We start from the raw sequence: 16,227 nt of genomic DNA, 5'->3' as shown, positions 1-16,227 counted from the left end.
TAACTCGGCCAACTGAGAGAGAGTAAGCCCCGAACAAGTGGGGTCTATGAATAGCTCAATTTATCTACAAATAAGAGAAGTTGCCCCCTCCCTCCGATTTTTCCTCAAGTGAATCTACCGGTGGGGAAGTGAGCGTTGCTACTTTTGGGGAGTCTGGAAGAGATTTGTTTGTTGCTTGCCTTTTCTGCTTCCCGCGCTGTTCCCGCGTGCAGAATGGTGGTGCTGGGCGAGTGCTCAGCTGCAGGGCCAGATCCTAGTTTGGAAAGAAGGGGCTTACAAGTTGGAGGCTGGGTGAAATGGGAGGCTCCGATTCATCCCCCTCTTTCTTCCACACTCACGCGCGTGCGCGCGCGGACGGGGACGGACACACACACACACCCGCCCCCCACTTGGTCGCTCTGGCCCCCTCCCCCATACCTCTCGAACTTAACCTCCCTTGACTGCCTGCACAGCGCCCTGGGTGCTGGTCGCCAGGAGTGGCGACTTGCGGGGAAGCAACTGTTCTTGGGCATATTCGTGTGGTTGGGTGGGGGAGGAGTGACGGGTGGGCTTGGTAGGGGGTGGGGAGAGATCTGGAGTTGTAAGGGTCTGAGGTTTGGAGGAGGAGTTTATGGTTCAGACTCGACCCGTCTGAGCAAAGGAGCAAGAAAGGCCCTTCAACCTTCTAAAGAAAATCTTAAATTAAAAAATCGACAAGAAAAAATTTAAAGAAAAAGAACAAACAAGAGAGGCTGAAGTATTAACATGTAAAATAGAGTGATAAGTCAAATGTTTCGTTGTGTTTTTTTCCCCCTGGATCGCTAAGAGAGAAATCAAGGGTAGTAGGTACTGAAGAATACTACTAATTTGGAAGTTCGTTTTGGTTTATTTTGTTTTAAGAGGGTCTTGGAAAAATGACATGGTCCCTGCACTGGTAGCCGGAGAGAAATCGGAGGACGCTGGGGCGCGGGCCTGGGAGGCGCACTTCAAGCGGGACGCGGGGGCGGACTCCGCGGCGCGTAAGGGGTTAAGGCGCTGAGCGCGGAGCCATCTGGCCGGGTTGGCTGGTTATAACCGCGCAGATTATGTTCACGGGACTCAGAGTTGAAGGCTCCTCTCCTTACCGAGCAGCTCTGCGCACCGCCCTGAGAGAGAGCCCGGCGCAACTTTCTTCCCCTCTTCTTTCTTTCTTCTCTCATTTTCCCCCTGCTGGGTAGTGGCTGCGGCGGGGTGGGGGAGACTTTGAATGACCCAGCTCACGTCTATCTTTCTCTTCATGTCGACGTCCCTGGAAATAGTCATACGGATGCCATGGTTACTTCTGCCACGGTAAGGGGAGGCGGCGGGCACGTTGGGTGGGCAGGTCCGGGAGTGGGTGGGGGGCCACGTGTGTGGGGATTTTCCAGTGGGCCAATGCTGGGGGCCCCCAACTCTGCACCCACCCCACCCCCATCCTACCGCAGGCACTTACTTTCTCTGGCTTGAGCCTCCCCCAAAGTTTGCGCTGGGATCTGCCCAGGCCGAGGCGCAACTACAGCCACCCCACTACAAACACACACACGCACACGCACACGCACACGCACACAGGCACCCCTCCCCACCTTCTCCTCCCTCTCATCCCTTGGCTGCCCAAGAAGCCGCCCTCAGTCTGGGAAAGTGATCAGGTTTAAGGGACTAGACTTGAAAAACGGGGAGTGGAGGCGAGGGGGAAATGGGGACCGTGGAAGGGCAGGAAAGGGATTCAATAGGACTCCCCACCTCCAACTCTTACAACCCATATTCTCCTCGGAGAAAGCTCCCTGCACATCCTATAACAAAAGCGGGCAACAGACAGACCTGGCCCGAAAGCGACCAAGATGCCGCCGCCGCGGCAGCTCCCGGCACGCGCCCTGCACCCTGCTAGCCACCGAGCGGGATTCTCCTCAGGCCCTGCCACGGTGCTGGCCAGGGCGTGGGGTCGGGGCGGGGGGGCCCAAAACTCAGAACCTGGACCTTCGCTTCCCAGTTTGTGGAGTTGGGACTCGCGCCCCGCGCCACATATTTACGTTGGAGTCCCCAGAAATCTTTTCTCCAAAAAAGCCCTGGGCTCATCTTGGTTAGCTCCCACCCCGGGTCTTTGAGCAGATGTTGGAGTTCCCGCTCTGCCCGTACATCTGGGACCCCGCCAGGGTGCGGTGAGCATCAGGGCTCGGCCATCTCTGTCCGTCTCTTCGCAGTTTCTCGGGAGCGAGCGAGTTCTAGGAACTCCAGCGCTCCGATGGGAAAGCTGGGAGACTTGGGGATCCGCGGAGCTAGGTCGGAATTACAAGAACCTACAAAAGACCAAACTGCCCCGTTGCCCCAGAACTCTATTGGATGGATTTTCCTAATGAAATTTGGCACGCTTGAGAACTGAAGGTGCAGGAAAGAAGGGCTGGGGTGGCCAAGGACCTGGAAGGGGGATAGAGACTCTGCTTGTTGCTTTCGAGCGCGAGTGGGTGCTGGTCCAGGAGGCGCTGCTGCTTTGCGGGAATTTGCTGCGTTCCTCCTTTGCGCTTCAGATACACTGCACTGAGACCCCTGCGCTAAACAGAATGGGTACTATTGACTAGAAAGGGTCCCTCTCTTTGGAATTTAGCCGTGGGTGTTTCCAGGTGAGAAAAACACCCAAAAGACCATTTGGCCTCGACCTCTGGCAGCTGGTGGCAGGTTCAGAGTCAGCGTGGAAGCAGCTCCTAGGGCGCAGCCCTAGCGAGCGCCGGCTTGGAGCTGGAGACTATGCGCCAGCGGACTTGTTTATGTGTGAGAAGAAGTGGGGGCGGGGGCCTGGTGGGGGAGGGGAGGGAACATATAAGGAGTGGGTGTTACTCCCAGAGTCTGATGGAGAACCTGCTTTTTTAGTAAAAAGATGCCCTCTCCCACCCTCTAAAAAACATGCGAGGAAAGTATGTAAGCGCACTCAGGAAGGGAGACACTTGTAACATAGAGGGAACTTTTCAATCGGTTCTGTTTTCACAACATTTGAAATTCTCCAGCTAACAGCCTGCCCCGCTCCTGTCTGCAGCTCTTCCCAGACGTGCTTCACAAAGAAAGTGGAGATGTAGAATTTCAGGATAAAAATCCAACTGCTTTTGCCTTGACCTCAGACATACAGACCTGGGTATGGCGTTTGGAGCAGGGGGAAGAGAAAAAGAAAAGTAGGTTCCTGTCAATAGTATGAGAGGAAATTGAAAAGTCTTTGGGCCTTTGCTGTAGGGAAAGCATGTAAGATTTTGTGTTGGTGAGGTTGAAGCTTGACTTAGAGGATTTGGTTCTGGGTTTCCCAGAGTCTCTCTGTGTGAGAGTAAATATATGGGGTGGTGCTCCATCCTACTCTGCAAGGACTTGGAGGTGTGCAGTCAGGGCAGGGGCTGTTGGATGGGCATCTGTGTGCAAAGCGGGAGATGGGAGCTTGTGAGGACATAGGTGCAGCTAATGAGAAATCCGTGCCTACAAAGAGTGTCAGAGCTGGAGGAGAGGTGCAGTGTGCTGAGGACAGATGGCTTGTGCATGCCTGCACAGACACATGGAGTGGGTGTGGTGTGGGAGGGTGGCTGTGTGTGGTGCTTGAAAGGTGGACTTGTGTGGAAGAATGGACGCCTGAGGATTACAAAAGGGATGTGGGGGGGGGTATTTGAGGAGAGTAGAGTGTGAACTTTATGAGCCTGGGGTGTGGAATTTGGCTGCCATGGCATTTGTACACGTGGGGGTTAGAAAAGTATGGGCTCAGACACTCTTGATGGAGAAATGAGGCACTGAAGGGAAGGATACTGGGTTGGTCTTTGCTTTTTTCTCCTCCCTGACTTCCAAAGAGAAAAGAATTGGAGAAGGCTTAGAATGAGTGATGTATATTTAAGGGGAACTGTGTTTGTGTTTTGGCTCAGGGTGGGAAACAGAAAGGAATGTGTACATAGGAGTAGACTGAGTGGAGGAATATGTTTTGCATGCACAGTAGTAGGTTTGCATGTTGTATAATGTCCTATAACAGCTTTCTTTTAATAGGGGCATTCACTATCACCAATTAATATTGAGTATCAATTAAGATTAATAGGATGCTAACTGGATGTTCAACCTACTTCTGGGTACGGAGGCATGGCAAACTGCCCTGGAAAAAATTCCTTCTCAGGGCTCAACTGGCTGCTGAGTTTTTTCCAGGAATGAAGAGAACTCAGTGCCTGTCAAGATTTCTTCAAGGTCCATAATTCAGTTTCTAGAGATGTTTGGGGGATCTTAGGGACCAAATCAAAGCTGGCTAGAAATATATGTGTGGCTTTGTAAAAAGGGGCATAAAGATAAAGGATAATATATTCTTTTGTGGGTTGGGAGGGAACTGGTGGATGCCAGTGTTTCTTGTAGGGGGAGTGTGTCTGAGAATTGGAAGGTGCTGGATTCTGAATCAGAAATGCAGGTCCTGATCCATTTGAAGATTTGAATTTCTGAATGTGTAGTGCCTCCTTCAGAGCAGGAGTACTTGGAGCTGGAGAAGAGTAAAATGTGCTCAGGAAAGGTGTGGACAGGGAGTGTTTGTTCATCTTTGATGTTTTCTGGGCTGAATTTAAAACGTGTGTGTGTGTGTGTGTGTGTGTGTGTGTGTGTGTGTCCACCTGCAAGAACATGCAAGGTGAGGACTAAAGGAACTGGGAGAAAAATCATCAGAAGGATGGAGGGATACATATTCTGGTTCTTGTAAAGGAATTCAGTGACTATTTTTTGCAGGAATTCTGTGTATATAGAGAAGAATGAAAATTGTCTTAGATGCTCAGATATGTATTTTAAGAAAAAAGGTATAGATAAAAGAGAAGCTGTATGTTTGGGAGAGTGAGGGGAAGGAGAAGCTCAGTTGAGGTCATATATTGATATAACTGGTGAGGTAACTGGGTCAGGGAAGGGAAAGAGGAGGCACATATTCACCTTTCTGGACCAAATCATAAGGACCTTCATTTTTTTTAGGCTCTAATTATATGAGGGCAACTTTATTTGACTCATCAGATTTTTTTGACTCCATGCAATTATAGCTGTGTTGTTTTAAGGTACCATCTTATCTTTTAGGAAAATTCATCTCTGTAGGAGACAGATGTTATAGGACTTGACCTTTGGTCAGAAGGTCTAGTGGCAGATATTTCAGAGGACAGTGTGGTGCAGTGGAAGACTCTCTGCTGGGAAGGAGTGCTGTGATTTTAGTCCAGTTCTGCCAATTTGGAACTTTGAAAAGCTTTTCTCATATTTCTGACCCTCCATTTCTCTTTTTGTCCAATAGCAAAGTTGATAATGACTCCATGAGAAGGCCAGTTCACTCCCCTTTTCTCCCATCAAAACTTGATGTGTTTTGTTGTACAAAGCTGTATAGTGATGAAATCTAATTGGACACATGTGCTGGCATTTTGTAAGTCATTGTGAAAATGGATTCTTTGCCTCTTCCCTTTTACAATGCAAGCCAGTAGTCCTGATGGCCACTGCTTCTCTGTTACTCACCCAGTGTGTAAACAAAGCTTTCTTTGACTGCCTTAGTTTATTCATTTTCTAACTTGGAGGCAGCCAAACCTAGATTTTTAGTTGATGGAAAGCTGCAATGTCTCCAGTCTACTCAAAAGAAGGAATCACCTACTAGTTCAGAGACATTTTCCTAATTTTGTTTTTTAACATCAGCTAGGCAGATCACAATGACAAAACAAATGTGACTTTGAGAACAGAGAAAATAGTAATCGCCCCTGGCATAGCCATCCTTTGAATAAAAGAGAAGCAAAGTCCAGTCACCCTGTATTACTATCAGTGATTGTTTTCTCTAGACTATCAGTCCTTGGCAGGCAGGACTGCCTGGAAAGACACAGGTCTGGCCTTTGGATTTGTGAAATGCTCATGCAAGTTGGGTACGGCCACTTTCCCTGGAGACAAAGATGGAGACACAGAGGCACTGAAACCTCCTAGTGCTCCCAGAAGTTAGCACATGCTGTCAACTCCTGGCTCAGAGTCAAGGCTCCCATCCTTGAGTTCGGTGGCCATAAATAGTCAGGAGCTAAGCTATTTCCATGAGGCACTAAACCAATTCTGTTGCTTTTCTTGGCGAGATTGGACCAATTAAGTTGATTGGAAGAGGTCACTGCTGATGGGTCTCACATTCCCCAAGCGGGACAGGCCAGCAGAGTTTAATTACATAACATTTCCCATCTCTGCAGTTCTACTCCCAGATGTATCAGATATTCAGACCTCTCCTCTTCCCCTCCATCCAGGACGCCTAATTGAGCAGGCGGCAGCGGGCTGCAGGCTTCCCCAGACCTTTTCCTGAGCAGTTATAGGGTTCCCACCTCAAATGGAGGGGATGTAAATCCATGTGCTGGCTGGAAGTGGAGGGAGGGGATTCCGCCTGACACCGAGAATCTCTAAAACCCACCACCCTGCTTCCAGACTTCGCCAGCTGCTGTTTTACTCTTTAATGAGGCAGACCATTTCTGACGATGGGGATATTGAACTAATGACCATTGCTAGGATTTGGGATTTAGTTTTATTTAAAATTGACTTTGTTGGAGAGGGACCAAATCTTCTACTGGAGACAAGCTTAAGACCTGTGTGGTGCTGTTGATAAGCTCTGTGTGTGTACTTTGTGCACGGACCGGCATGTACAGAGAAAGGAGAGAACCTGTGTGTTTGTGTACACACACACACACACACACACACACACACACGCTGAGGGACACATGAGCCCAGGAGTTGTCCTGGGTGGGCATGAGGTGTTTGCAGAGCTTATGTTATGGGTGACAGGTAGGGCACTTGGCTCGTATTGGATTGTTTATTGCTTCTTGCAGGTCGGCCACCTCATGAAAAATTTGGGAGCAGCTTTTTTGAAATCATTTGTATATGGGGATTTTGAGCTTTTAAAGATGAGGCCAGTGTCAATACTACCTCCTCCTTGCCTGGACAGTTTTATGTTAAGATCAAGTCTGGACAGGAAGAAAAAAAAATTTTTTTAAAGTACTCACTTCTGAACCTGTGGGAGCACATGTAGATGGCCCAGAACTTCATTTTTGTTGTCATTGATGATTTTCCATGAAGCAGCCTTTCATTTTACCTAAAAAATACCAAGGGATTAAAGATTGCTCCTGCCCCTCCCCCACATGTTCAGGGGATGCATTTGATGTTTATACCCTGTTCTGTGCCCTGGTCTTCTTCATAATATTGGGGATCACTGAGGTCTGGCCAGGACTCTGGGTATCCTCAGAGGACAAACCTCTGACTATGACCATGGTTTAGCTGGAGATTCGATTTTGAGGTGAAATTTGGTGTGGTCTGTTATGATTGCTCATTATCTAGCAACATCTCCAGAGAAGACATGCCGATCCCCAAATCATATGAATTTGTTCACTCAGGGATTTTGGAAAGAAGTAAAGATCTTGAGCATACTAAAGCTGGAGGTGCTGGAGTCATATCCCATAAGTGATCTCAGAAACCTCCAGGACAGGTGATCTTAAGCAGCAGGGGGCTTACAGATTTGGAGGTGAAGCACCTGGCTGGGGACTAAGTTCTGTCACTAATTAGACATCTCTCCAGGCTGGGATTTCTCTACCTAAAAATGAAAGGCTTGAACTAGAGATCTCAAAATCCCATTCCAGCTCCACCACCTAAGATTCTACTGTAGCCCCTTCCTCAGTGCTCATAGGCCTCAACTGGAGCATGCCTTGGCATACGCCTATTGAGCTCCTGTTTATTATCTTTGTGGAATGACTAAATCAAAGGCAAAAAGGACATTGAGTGTTTTGTTTTGGCCAAGATCATTCAAGACATTGGCTTAGCCTGCACAGTATGCAGCGTGAAGGGCTGGAAGGGGTTAGCTTTTTGGCTTTCTGGTACACCAGGTGTTAATGATTCAGCTTCTGCTTAAATATCTTTCTGTATCAGTGTTTCTAAGATAAGCATCCACCTTTTAGATGATTGCTGATTATGGTAATGATGACGATAGTGAATATTTGAGTACTTACTGGATACCAGGCATTATTATAAATATTATATGGCATTATCTAAATGCCTCAAATAATCCTATTTACAGGTGGGCATACTGAAGTGATGTGAGGTTAAGTGATATATCCATAGTCTCACAACTAAATATTCATATGCTGTCTTTCTCTCCTGAAATCTGCCAGCTGGTTCTGCTTTTTGTATTCTGTGATGTCATCCAGATGGGAGCTGCTTCGATAGCCTTCTGCAAAAGTTGTCACCCCACAGAGTAACCTGCTCCACCAAAGGTTCTTTTTCATGTGCAAGACAAATGTTTAGGTTTTCTAGCCACCTGCTGGCAAGCATGTGTCAGATCTGTCTTAGCTTCCATCAGCCCTCCCCTTTACTTCCCCTTCTGTTGACAAGGGAATTTGCCCTTCCAGAATGTGGGTATTGATTTAAGCCACAATTGCCTCCTTGTAAACTCTATAAGATGGGAGCTGAACATCTGGTTTTGATCCACACGCCCACAAGAGGTGGTAGGTCCTAGCATTCTTGAGCCCTGGGATGAAGATCGCATAGGATCTAAATACAAGAGAATGTGAATGGAGAGAGAGAATTCAGAAAATGGTTTCCTTGATAGGCTAGGGAACACACACCATTTAGACTGGGGCCAAAGTTAAGTTGACTTCTAACTGGGTGGTTTCAGGACAGGGGTTGCTGCAAAGGACTGAGGTTCCTAGGTTATGTTTGATGCAGATCAGAGCAGCTGTAGAATCCTCCAGCCCTGGTGTTTGCTCTGCATGCTACTTTCTAGGTAGTACCAGAAGTAAGGAAACCAAAGGGGTTCTTGGGATGGCCATTGCTTTCTTCAGTGAGAATGACTGAAGTTCTTGTTATTTATTCCTGGACTAATATCCCTACTAACACTACCACATACATCAAGACAATTAATGAGAGATGATTGTGTTCTTCTGCTTAACATATTTGCATTGGGCAAATAACTAGGCAACACTAATTTAACAACTATTAGATTTTTAGATTGTAGATGATCAAAAAAAATTTACTTTGTTTAAAAATTTGACATCTAGGTTGACACTTCTCTTCTTCCTTTTGACTTACAACCTTGGTTTTTGTTTGTTTGTTTGTGTTAAATGATAGCCACATTCTGGCCATTTCCCACACCTCCCTCTCTGCTCCCTCTCAGTTTTAAGCCCCCAGTATTTAAAAATATTCTCCCCCTCTGGCTCCAAGTGTTCCCTTGGGGACTATGTTTGAAGTTCTCCATCTGGGATCAGTTCCATTCTGTGACTCACGGACCTGCTCCTGATGCTTCACAAGGTCCTTACACAGAATTCAAGAGGAAGACACAGCTCTCAAATGCACCTGATTTCACAACACGTGTGTCCCGTGGGTGGGAAGATGCCCAGGCCACTTGACACCAGATGATTTGCTTCATCACATTCCCCGCTGCAGAGGACTCAGAGTAGCTGTGTGACTCTGAGCGGATCACTTTCCTTCCATGGGCCTCCATCCAGAGGAGTTGGATTCACTAACAGGTCAAAAGGACTCTGCCCATTGTGACCATCCAGACGTCCTAATGCGGCTCCCTCCACCTCCATGCCCCATCCCTGGGATTTCCAGGTATTCCTGCTGGCCTGGAGGACTTGTGTACAGAAACGTGAAGGGAGTGGAGGAGGAAAGGAAGTCATGTGATGCCAGATAAGTTATTGAACATATGGATGAGTGCAAGTTTATAAAGTGCTGAAGAAGCAAGCTTGCCAGGTTTGTGGCGGATCTTGGATGGGGAACTGGGAGCATGGGGAGAGGTTGATGTGGGATAAAATTGTGGGAAGCTGAATTCATAAGCTGGACCAGAAAGATCCCAAACTATGAGCAAGGAGACCAGATTCCACTTCTAACTCTACCAGAAACTGACCACAGTTGGGGGACGTCCCTGAGGCACATACCACCTCCCACTTTCCTCTCCGTTAAATAAGAACATTGAGTTACTGCCTTAGATGATTGCTGAAGTCTATTCTTGCCTTCTCATTAAATTATGAGAATCAAAGCCTTGTAGAAAAATTGGATAGATAAGATGGAGAAGGCTCAAATGACTTACACGTAGAGAGAAATGTCCTGATTGCAAAATGATGGGAGTGGTCAAAATAGGTACCTCTTCTTGAATTTAAGACGGCATTGGAGGATATGTTGTAGATGCTGTGTTTGGAATGCTTATCCCTCTGTCATTAGAATCATCTTTTTAAATCTTTGCTTAACCATTACTTTCCCTGGGAAGCCCCCCTGCACTCCCTCAGAGAACTGAGGGATCCCTTCCCAGCCTCCCTGTGTTATACCACTTAGCATCCCTGTTTTATTTGTATTCCTATCTTCTCAGTAGAATATGAGCTCTGCAAAGAAAGATATTTGTTCTTTTCATCTTTTTGTCCCCCAACACTTGGGCTAGTGTCTGCCACAGAAATGTGTTGGGTGAATGAATATAGGAATGGCAAGTGAGTTCCTATTGTGCAGCAGTAATAGGACAGTCCCCAGAGATAGGGCTCAGAGAGGAGGTGCACCCTGCCAAGGGATCAGAGCTGTTTTCTCTTGTGTCTCTCTTTTTGTCTGTTCCAAGGCTGAGGTCCTAAATGTTCACTGCCTGCTCTCAGGAAAAGCATGTTCTTGCTCTTTTTTGAGCCCTCTCTCCCCCATGTCTTAGCCTGCTTAATTCTGCAAATTTGAACTCTTGGTCATGGGAGGAATCTGGTGTCATTGCACATGAATTAGGTAATCCCTCTTTGGATACTCAGAAAACAGTTTAAAACATGTCTAAAGATGATTTAGCTAGTGTCCTGTTGGTGGCCCTGTGCTAGATATTGGAGAAGATGCAATGATGAATGAGATGCTGGCCTCAAGGTCTAAGCTGGTAGACAGATAGGTCATGGGGAAAAGGTGAGCCCTGTGCCGGTGGTTTTAGTGTTCTTGGATTTCCAGGGCCATCCCCGGGTTAGGGTGATGGATACTCAGAGCCCTTATACTGCAAGCCCTTGATTCTACTTAGGGAAAGTTTGGGGACAGATGTGTGCTATGGGGGACAGATGCTGGGCCTTGGAGGATGTGTAAGGGTATCAGCTCATGGGGCACTTTTCAGAAATGTCTCTGCTCATGATGGCAGTCAGCACAGGTGGGGGAGGGTGAGTCCACCTCCTGGCACTGCTGTTCCCTCCTGCCTCCCTGCAGAGTGTATGATCTCTGTGACCACTTCTGACACAGGGACAGACTGCCATCTACTGTCCACTTCTGTCCTCTGAGTCCCTCCTGCTCAGGGAGTTTCTTACCATTTTTTTTTTCACATCCTGTTTTCACATCCAGACACCATGGAGAAATAGACATTGGGTCCTTATTTAGTAGTTTCATTATAATTTAGAAGGGAGACTCTAAAAAGCATAGCATATCTGTTAGATGGTTTTCTTATCTGCTTAACAAAAGTGTCATTTCCAAGGGACCCCTGGACCTCTCCTGAGTCCTCACCATGCTAGGAACCATGTGATCTAGAATACCAAGAGGTGAAAGGCAAGACCCTACCTTGAGTGGCTTTGCAGTCTCTTTGGGAGTAAGGAGACAGAGACAGTTGGATGTGGCAACTGCACAATAGTATACCGTTAACCAGTGCAGATGAGTGACAGGGACCGCAGTGGCTTTGGGAGTTTGGAGGAAGGTCTTGTAGGCTGGAGCGACTGGGAAAGACAAGTGTGGGCAGCTTGACCCAGGTCTGCTTTGAGTAACCTCAGTGTTTGGGAAGAGGCTTCTGAAAGCTCTGTGATATCCTGCAACAGGTTCTGCACTGGGAGGGAGTAGGGGGACCTAGAGGGCCTGGGGTCTGGAGGCCTGGTGTTCCTCCTCTCCATAACGGGTTTGTTCTTGACCTCTAGGGCCCTCCTATCCCCAATCTTGCACCCTGTACCACGTTTCATGCAGTTGGAGGTGCTTCCTGGTTTCCAGTTTGTCAGGGAGCAGGAGAGCCTTTTAGATCTCTCATAGGGAGGACCCCTAGATGTACAGACCCTAGGATGACCACCCTGCATGCAGTGGGAAAGAGAGGACTCCCCAGGGGAATTTCAGATGTTCAAATATGAAAGGGTGAAACATTCCATGTAGTACTTGTGTGCTCCTTTCTCCATATCCTTTCTAGACTTTCCTTCTAACAGTACATCTTCCTGGTGATGGGGGTCAAAGATAGCTCCCCTAAAATAAGTCCTATTAGTGTCCTGGCCTTGGTGATAGCTCAAGTTGAAGATTCCTTCATGTTAGAAATTATACTGCCGTTGCTGTTTTTTTTCTTTTTCTTTTTTGAGTATCTGAGACTTTCTTTCACTGCAAAGAGATTTTAAACAGTACTTTCTTTTCATGTCTCGGCATTTAAATTACTACAAGGAAATTTATAGGGTGTTTATTTTATGTTCTTGCCTTTGATGTATTCAGTGTGTGTATGCCCATGTACACATGTACACATGTGTGTGTGTTCATGTGTGCTTGTGTGTGTGTGCGCGCAAGTGTGTGAGTGAGAGGGGAACACTGTGGTGTGTTAACAAGTCTAGGAAATCAAGTCGAATTTTGGTTGGATTACTGTTGAGAGACCTCTGCTCATTACTATAATCCTCTGATATTTTCTTTTCCTTTTTGGTTCTTGTTTGAATTGGGAAACATCTTCCTAGTTCTTCTGCCTTTGGTGTTTATATAGTCTTTAGGGACTACTGTATAAAGTTTCCATCTGTGTGCAGAAAGCCTCATGAGACCATCAGGGGACTGTTTGACAGAGGAATGGTCAGAGGGTCTGATTTTTTGACTAAAAGGAGAAAAAAAATGCAAGAGGGTTGCAGAAGGATTCCAGGTATCCATCATACACCTTCTTGTGGTAATGATGATCTCTGTGACTTGGGGAAGAGTCACAGGAGCTGTGACAGAGACAAAAGGAAATTTTCCCAGATCAACTGAGGTGGAGGGAGAAGATCAGTTTCTAGTAATATACATGGAGCCAACAACCCAGGAAATGACTGGAAAACTTTCTGATGGTCTGTAATTTCATTTGTGATCTTTGGTGGAAGTAGAAAAGATGGGGAAGTGAGAATTCCAGGTAGAGGAAGCCTCATGGGAAGAGGCCCCACATGAGAAGCAGCAGGGCTGAGCCAACAGCAGGAAGTCCAGATAGATGTTGCCCAGTCAGAACAGTGTGGGGCCGTGTGCCTACAGGACCTTCCTCCTTACCCCAGTGGCAAAGGGAGCTGGGGAAGACAGCGTGGAAGGGCCACAGTCCACCTGTGAGCTTAAAAGGATGCCCCTGGCTGCAGTATGGAAAATGGCTCTTAATAAATAGCTAGTCAATGGAAGGACAAATGACTAATGGTGAGATGGGCGAAGAATGAGTGAATGAGCATACAACTGGATAGAATGCAGAGTGTGAGCAGTGCCCCTGATTGATCTCTCATTGCTCTGACCAGTGCTGGGTCCAGAGGAGGTTTTGCCAACTCCAGAGAATAAACAGACTATATTAATTAGGGTGGTTCTGTCTTTGGGGATACCAGGGATTTAGATAGTGACTCTTAGTATTGAGAACTAAGGGTGGTTGGCGGTGGGGGGAATCTTCCAACCATTTTCCTTCTATGCATTTTTATTCTACTTTAATTTCATTCAGGATCATAAAGAAGAAGGCTTTTTGAGTTACACCCCAGAAAATTCGAAACCATCTCAGTGACTTGCTCCAGAGGAGGTTTTGTGCACTGGGAGCATTTTTCTTTTCCTAGGTTCACAAAGGAATATGGACAGACACAGAAGTTTTTGAAGCATCTGAAGGGTTCCCAGGTTCCTGGATATCAGCTCCACCCATAGACTACTCCTATGTTAAAGTCTCTCTCACTCTCTATACGTGTACAGTAATAGTAGTAGTAGTAGTAGTAGTAGTAGTAGTAGTGGTGTCAAAGTCTCCTAACAATTACCAAATCTATACTACCTCTTTTGCCAGCAATCAAGGTCACACTGTTTAATGTATGTAAAAGGAGAGAGAGTGTGTGTGAGTGACAGTGTGCATGCCATCCAGCAATCTGGGAGGTGGAAAAAAGCTGTTCTTGATAAAGCCCAGTGGAGCAGAAGGTGCATCTCAAAAGTCTAGTGTTTTCTCAAAGATCTTTGTTCTGACTTAACCATCCTCACCTTGCACTTTGAGATTTTTAAACTCTGGCTGACTGTGATGTGGTTGCTCAAGATATTTTTCAGGCCAATTAAATTTGAATGTCCATATTTGGGAGAGAGACATCTGTAGTTTTTAAAGTTCATCAGGTGATTCCACTGTGCAGCACAGTGGAAAACCACTAGCTTACAGTACTATAACCTACTCTGCCCCACTCCCTGCCTCTTGGTATCTGTCCCATCCTACCCTTGGTGTACTATGAAAATCTCTCATCTAGTTAAAGATAATCAGCTTATTTGGTCTGAGCCTTTCTATTGCTATCCATCCATCACTGCCTCTGAAATTAGAGACCCAGAGGACAGGTTCTCAGCAGATTCTGAAGTGCTTACCATTCTCCTTCTATTCGGGATATTGGAGGTAAATGGTGAGGTTGAGGGGACAGGAGAGTTGACCATTATCCATAGGGCATTAATGATGAGTAGGTTTTTTTATGTGTTTCATCTCAATACTTCTCTTGATAGCCCACAGAGGCAGGTAACATACCTGGCTGGAGTACACAGTTTGCATAAATGCATACCTAATACAAAGTGGCTTGTGACCTCTGAATGATCAGCTTGTGAACATCAGTTGTCCTTGAGAATTTACATACCCATCAAACAACCTTCTCTTGGGTTAGCTATGGATGAAGGCTGCTGCTTTCTGGCAATGATGGTTCAATGGGAAAGAAAGCACCTGTGTCCTCTCCTTATTCCATGGGATCCAGCTCTACGGTTCAGTTTTAGGGTGATCTCTCCAAAAGACTCACTTGAACATATATTTTTAACCAAAAGGCCTCCACGATGAGAAATTGGTTGTTCTTATCCATGCATTTCCCAGGGCCCCCAGAGGACTGGACAGTAGAGGTACGGGGAAAGAGGCTCAGATTAAGACCTGAAACAAGCTATTGCAACCACATACTCTCGACTTGTAGAGTGGACCATATGGAATCATTTCCACCCCTGGGTTCCTTGTTAGCAGTTCTTTAAAACGATATTACTGTGGATGCTATCAGGCCATGTAGGGGCCAGTAGTCTAGGTTGAATCACTAAGTGTGTGCTTCTGCAAGCGTTTTTGAATTGGGATTCTCTGGAATGCAGAGTGGCATAAATGTAGTACAGGAACTATCATGAGCCATGCTAGCCAGCTGTGAAGACTGGATGACAAATTAAAGGGAGAAGGCTGGATGGTGGTACATCCATGATCTCAGGTGAGCAGAGGAATGGGGGAGCATGAGAGACTACTGGGTGAATTGCTTATGGCCAACAGAGACAACTTCTGCCAAAGTTTTCTTTTGTGTATATCATGTAGATGGAACTAAAGTTATTTTTGGCTATTTTGTTTCTGCTGCCTTCTTTCCCTCCTCAAACATATAACAGTCAGCTTCAGCAATGGCTTTTATTTTTTATAAGCAAGGGACAGTAATGTTTACAGGAAGCAGGAGGTCAGTAGAAGCATTCATGCTGGACTCTTGATGCCTTATTTTGTCTTCTGGATTTTAATGTAGGACATGTTGACCAGGGACTGTGGTTTGAATAAAAATTGACTATAGTGTTGAGAAATGTTAGGTACAATTAGATACAATTACTCTAAAGGGAGTCAAGAGAGGTCCTCCTGTAGACATGCCCCATAGGATTTTGTGAAGGAATTAGAGCTAATGGTGAAGGAATCAAAACCTTATTACAGTGAACTATATGGAGAAATAATACTTGATCAGGAAGCTCAGATTCTGTTCTACTTCTGTTCATCACTGATAGTCACAGCCTCTGGGAGGCTCCATTTGCTGTTTTGTAAAATAAGATAATAAACCCTACCTATTTAAAACAATTAATGTGGGGGTTCAGATGAGATCTTGCATAGGGAAGTGCTTTGCAAATTTTAAGTTACAAATATATGTTATGGTTTAACCTTGTACTTTCTTCTTCAAAGAGCTCACTGCTCTGCTTCTCTTAAGTCAGGCTTGGAAAATGTTCCCTGAAAAGGTACCACAGGATCTAAATGCTTCTGAAACATTGAGAATATTGGGGGAAATTTCAGGTGGCACCATAAAAATGGGAAGAAAACATATAGCTGTGACTGAAAGA

General features: G+C 46.1%; 1 protein-coding gene across 1 annotated transcript in view; it reads left to right on the top strand.

Moving 5' to 3' along the window:
- Positions 1–1,101: 1,101 nt before the first annotated feature.
- The window catches only part of Ntf3 (neurotrophin 3), a 62,130-nt gene continuing 47,004 nt past the window's right edge, over positions 1,102–16,227 (top strand). The window contains exon 1 of the mRNA XM_026403298.2: positions 1,102–1,308. Within this exon, the coding sequence (XP_026259083.2) occupies positions 1,291–1,308 (18 nt within the window). The 5' untranslated portion in view covers positions 1,102–1,290. The remainder of the gene's footprint in view (positions 1,309–16,227) is intronic.

The sequence above is a fragment of the Urocitellus parryii genome, chromosome 5 (assembly GCF_045843805.1).
Source record: "Urocitellus parryii isolate mUroPar1 chromosome 5, mUroPar1.hap1, whole genome shotgun sequence".
NCBI lineage: Eukaryota > Metazoa > Chordata > Mammalia > Rodentia > Sciuridae > Urocitellus > Urocitellus parryii.
The sequence above is the reverse complement of the archived record's forward strand: the minus strand, read 5'-3'. Positions and strand labels throughout refer to the sequence as shown.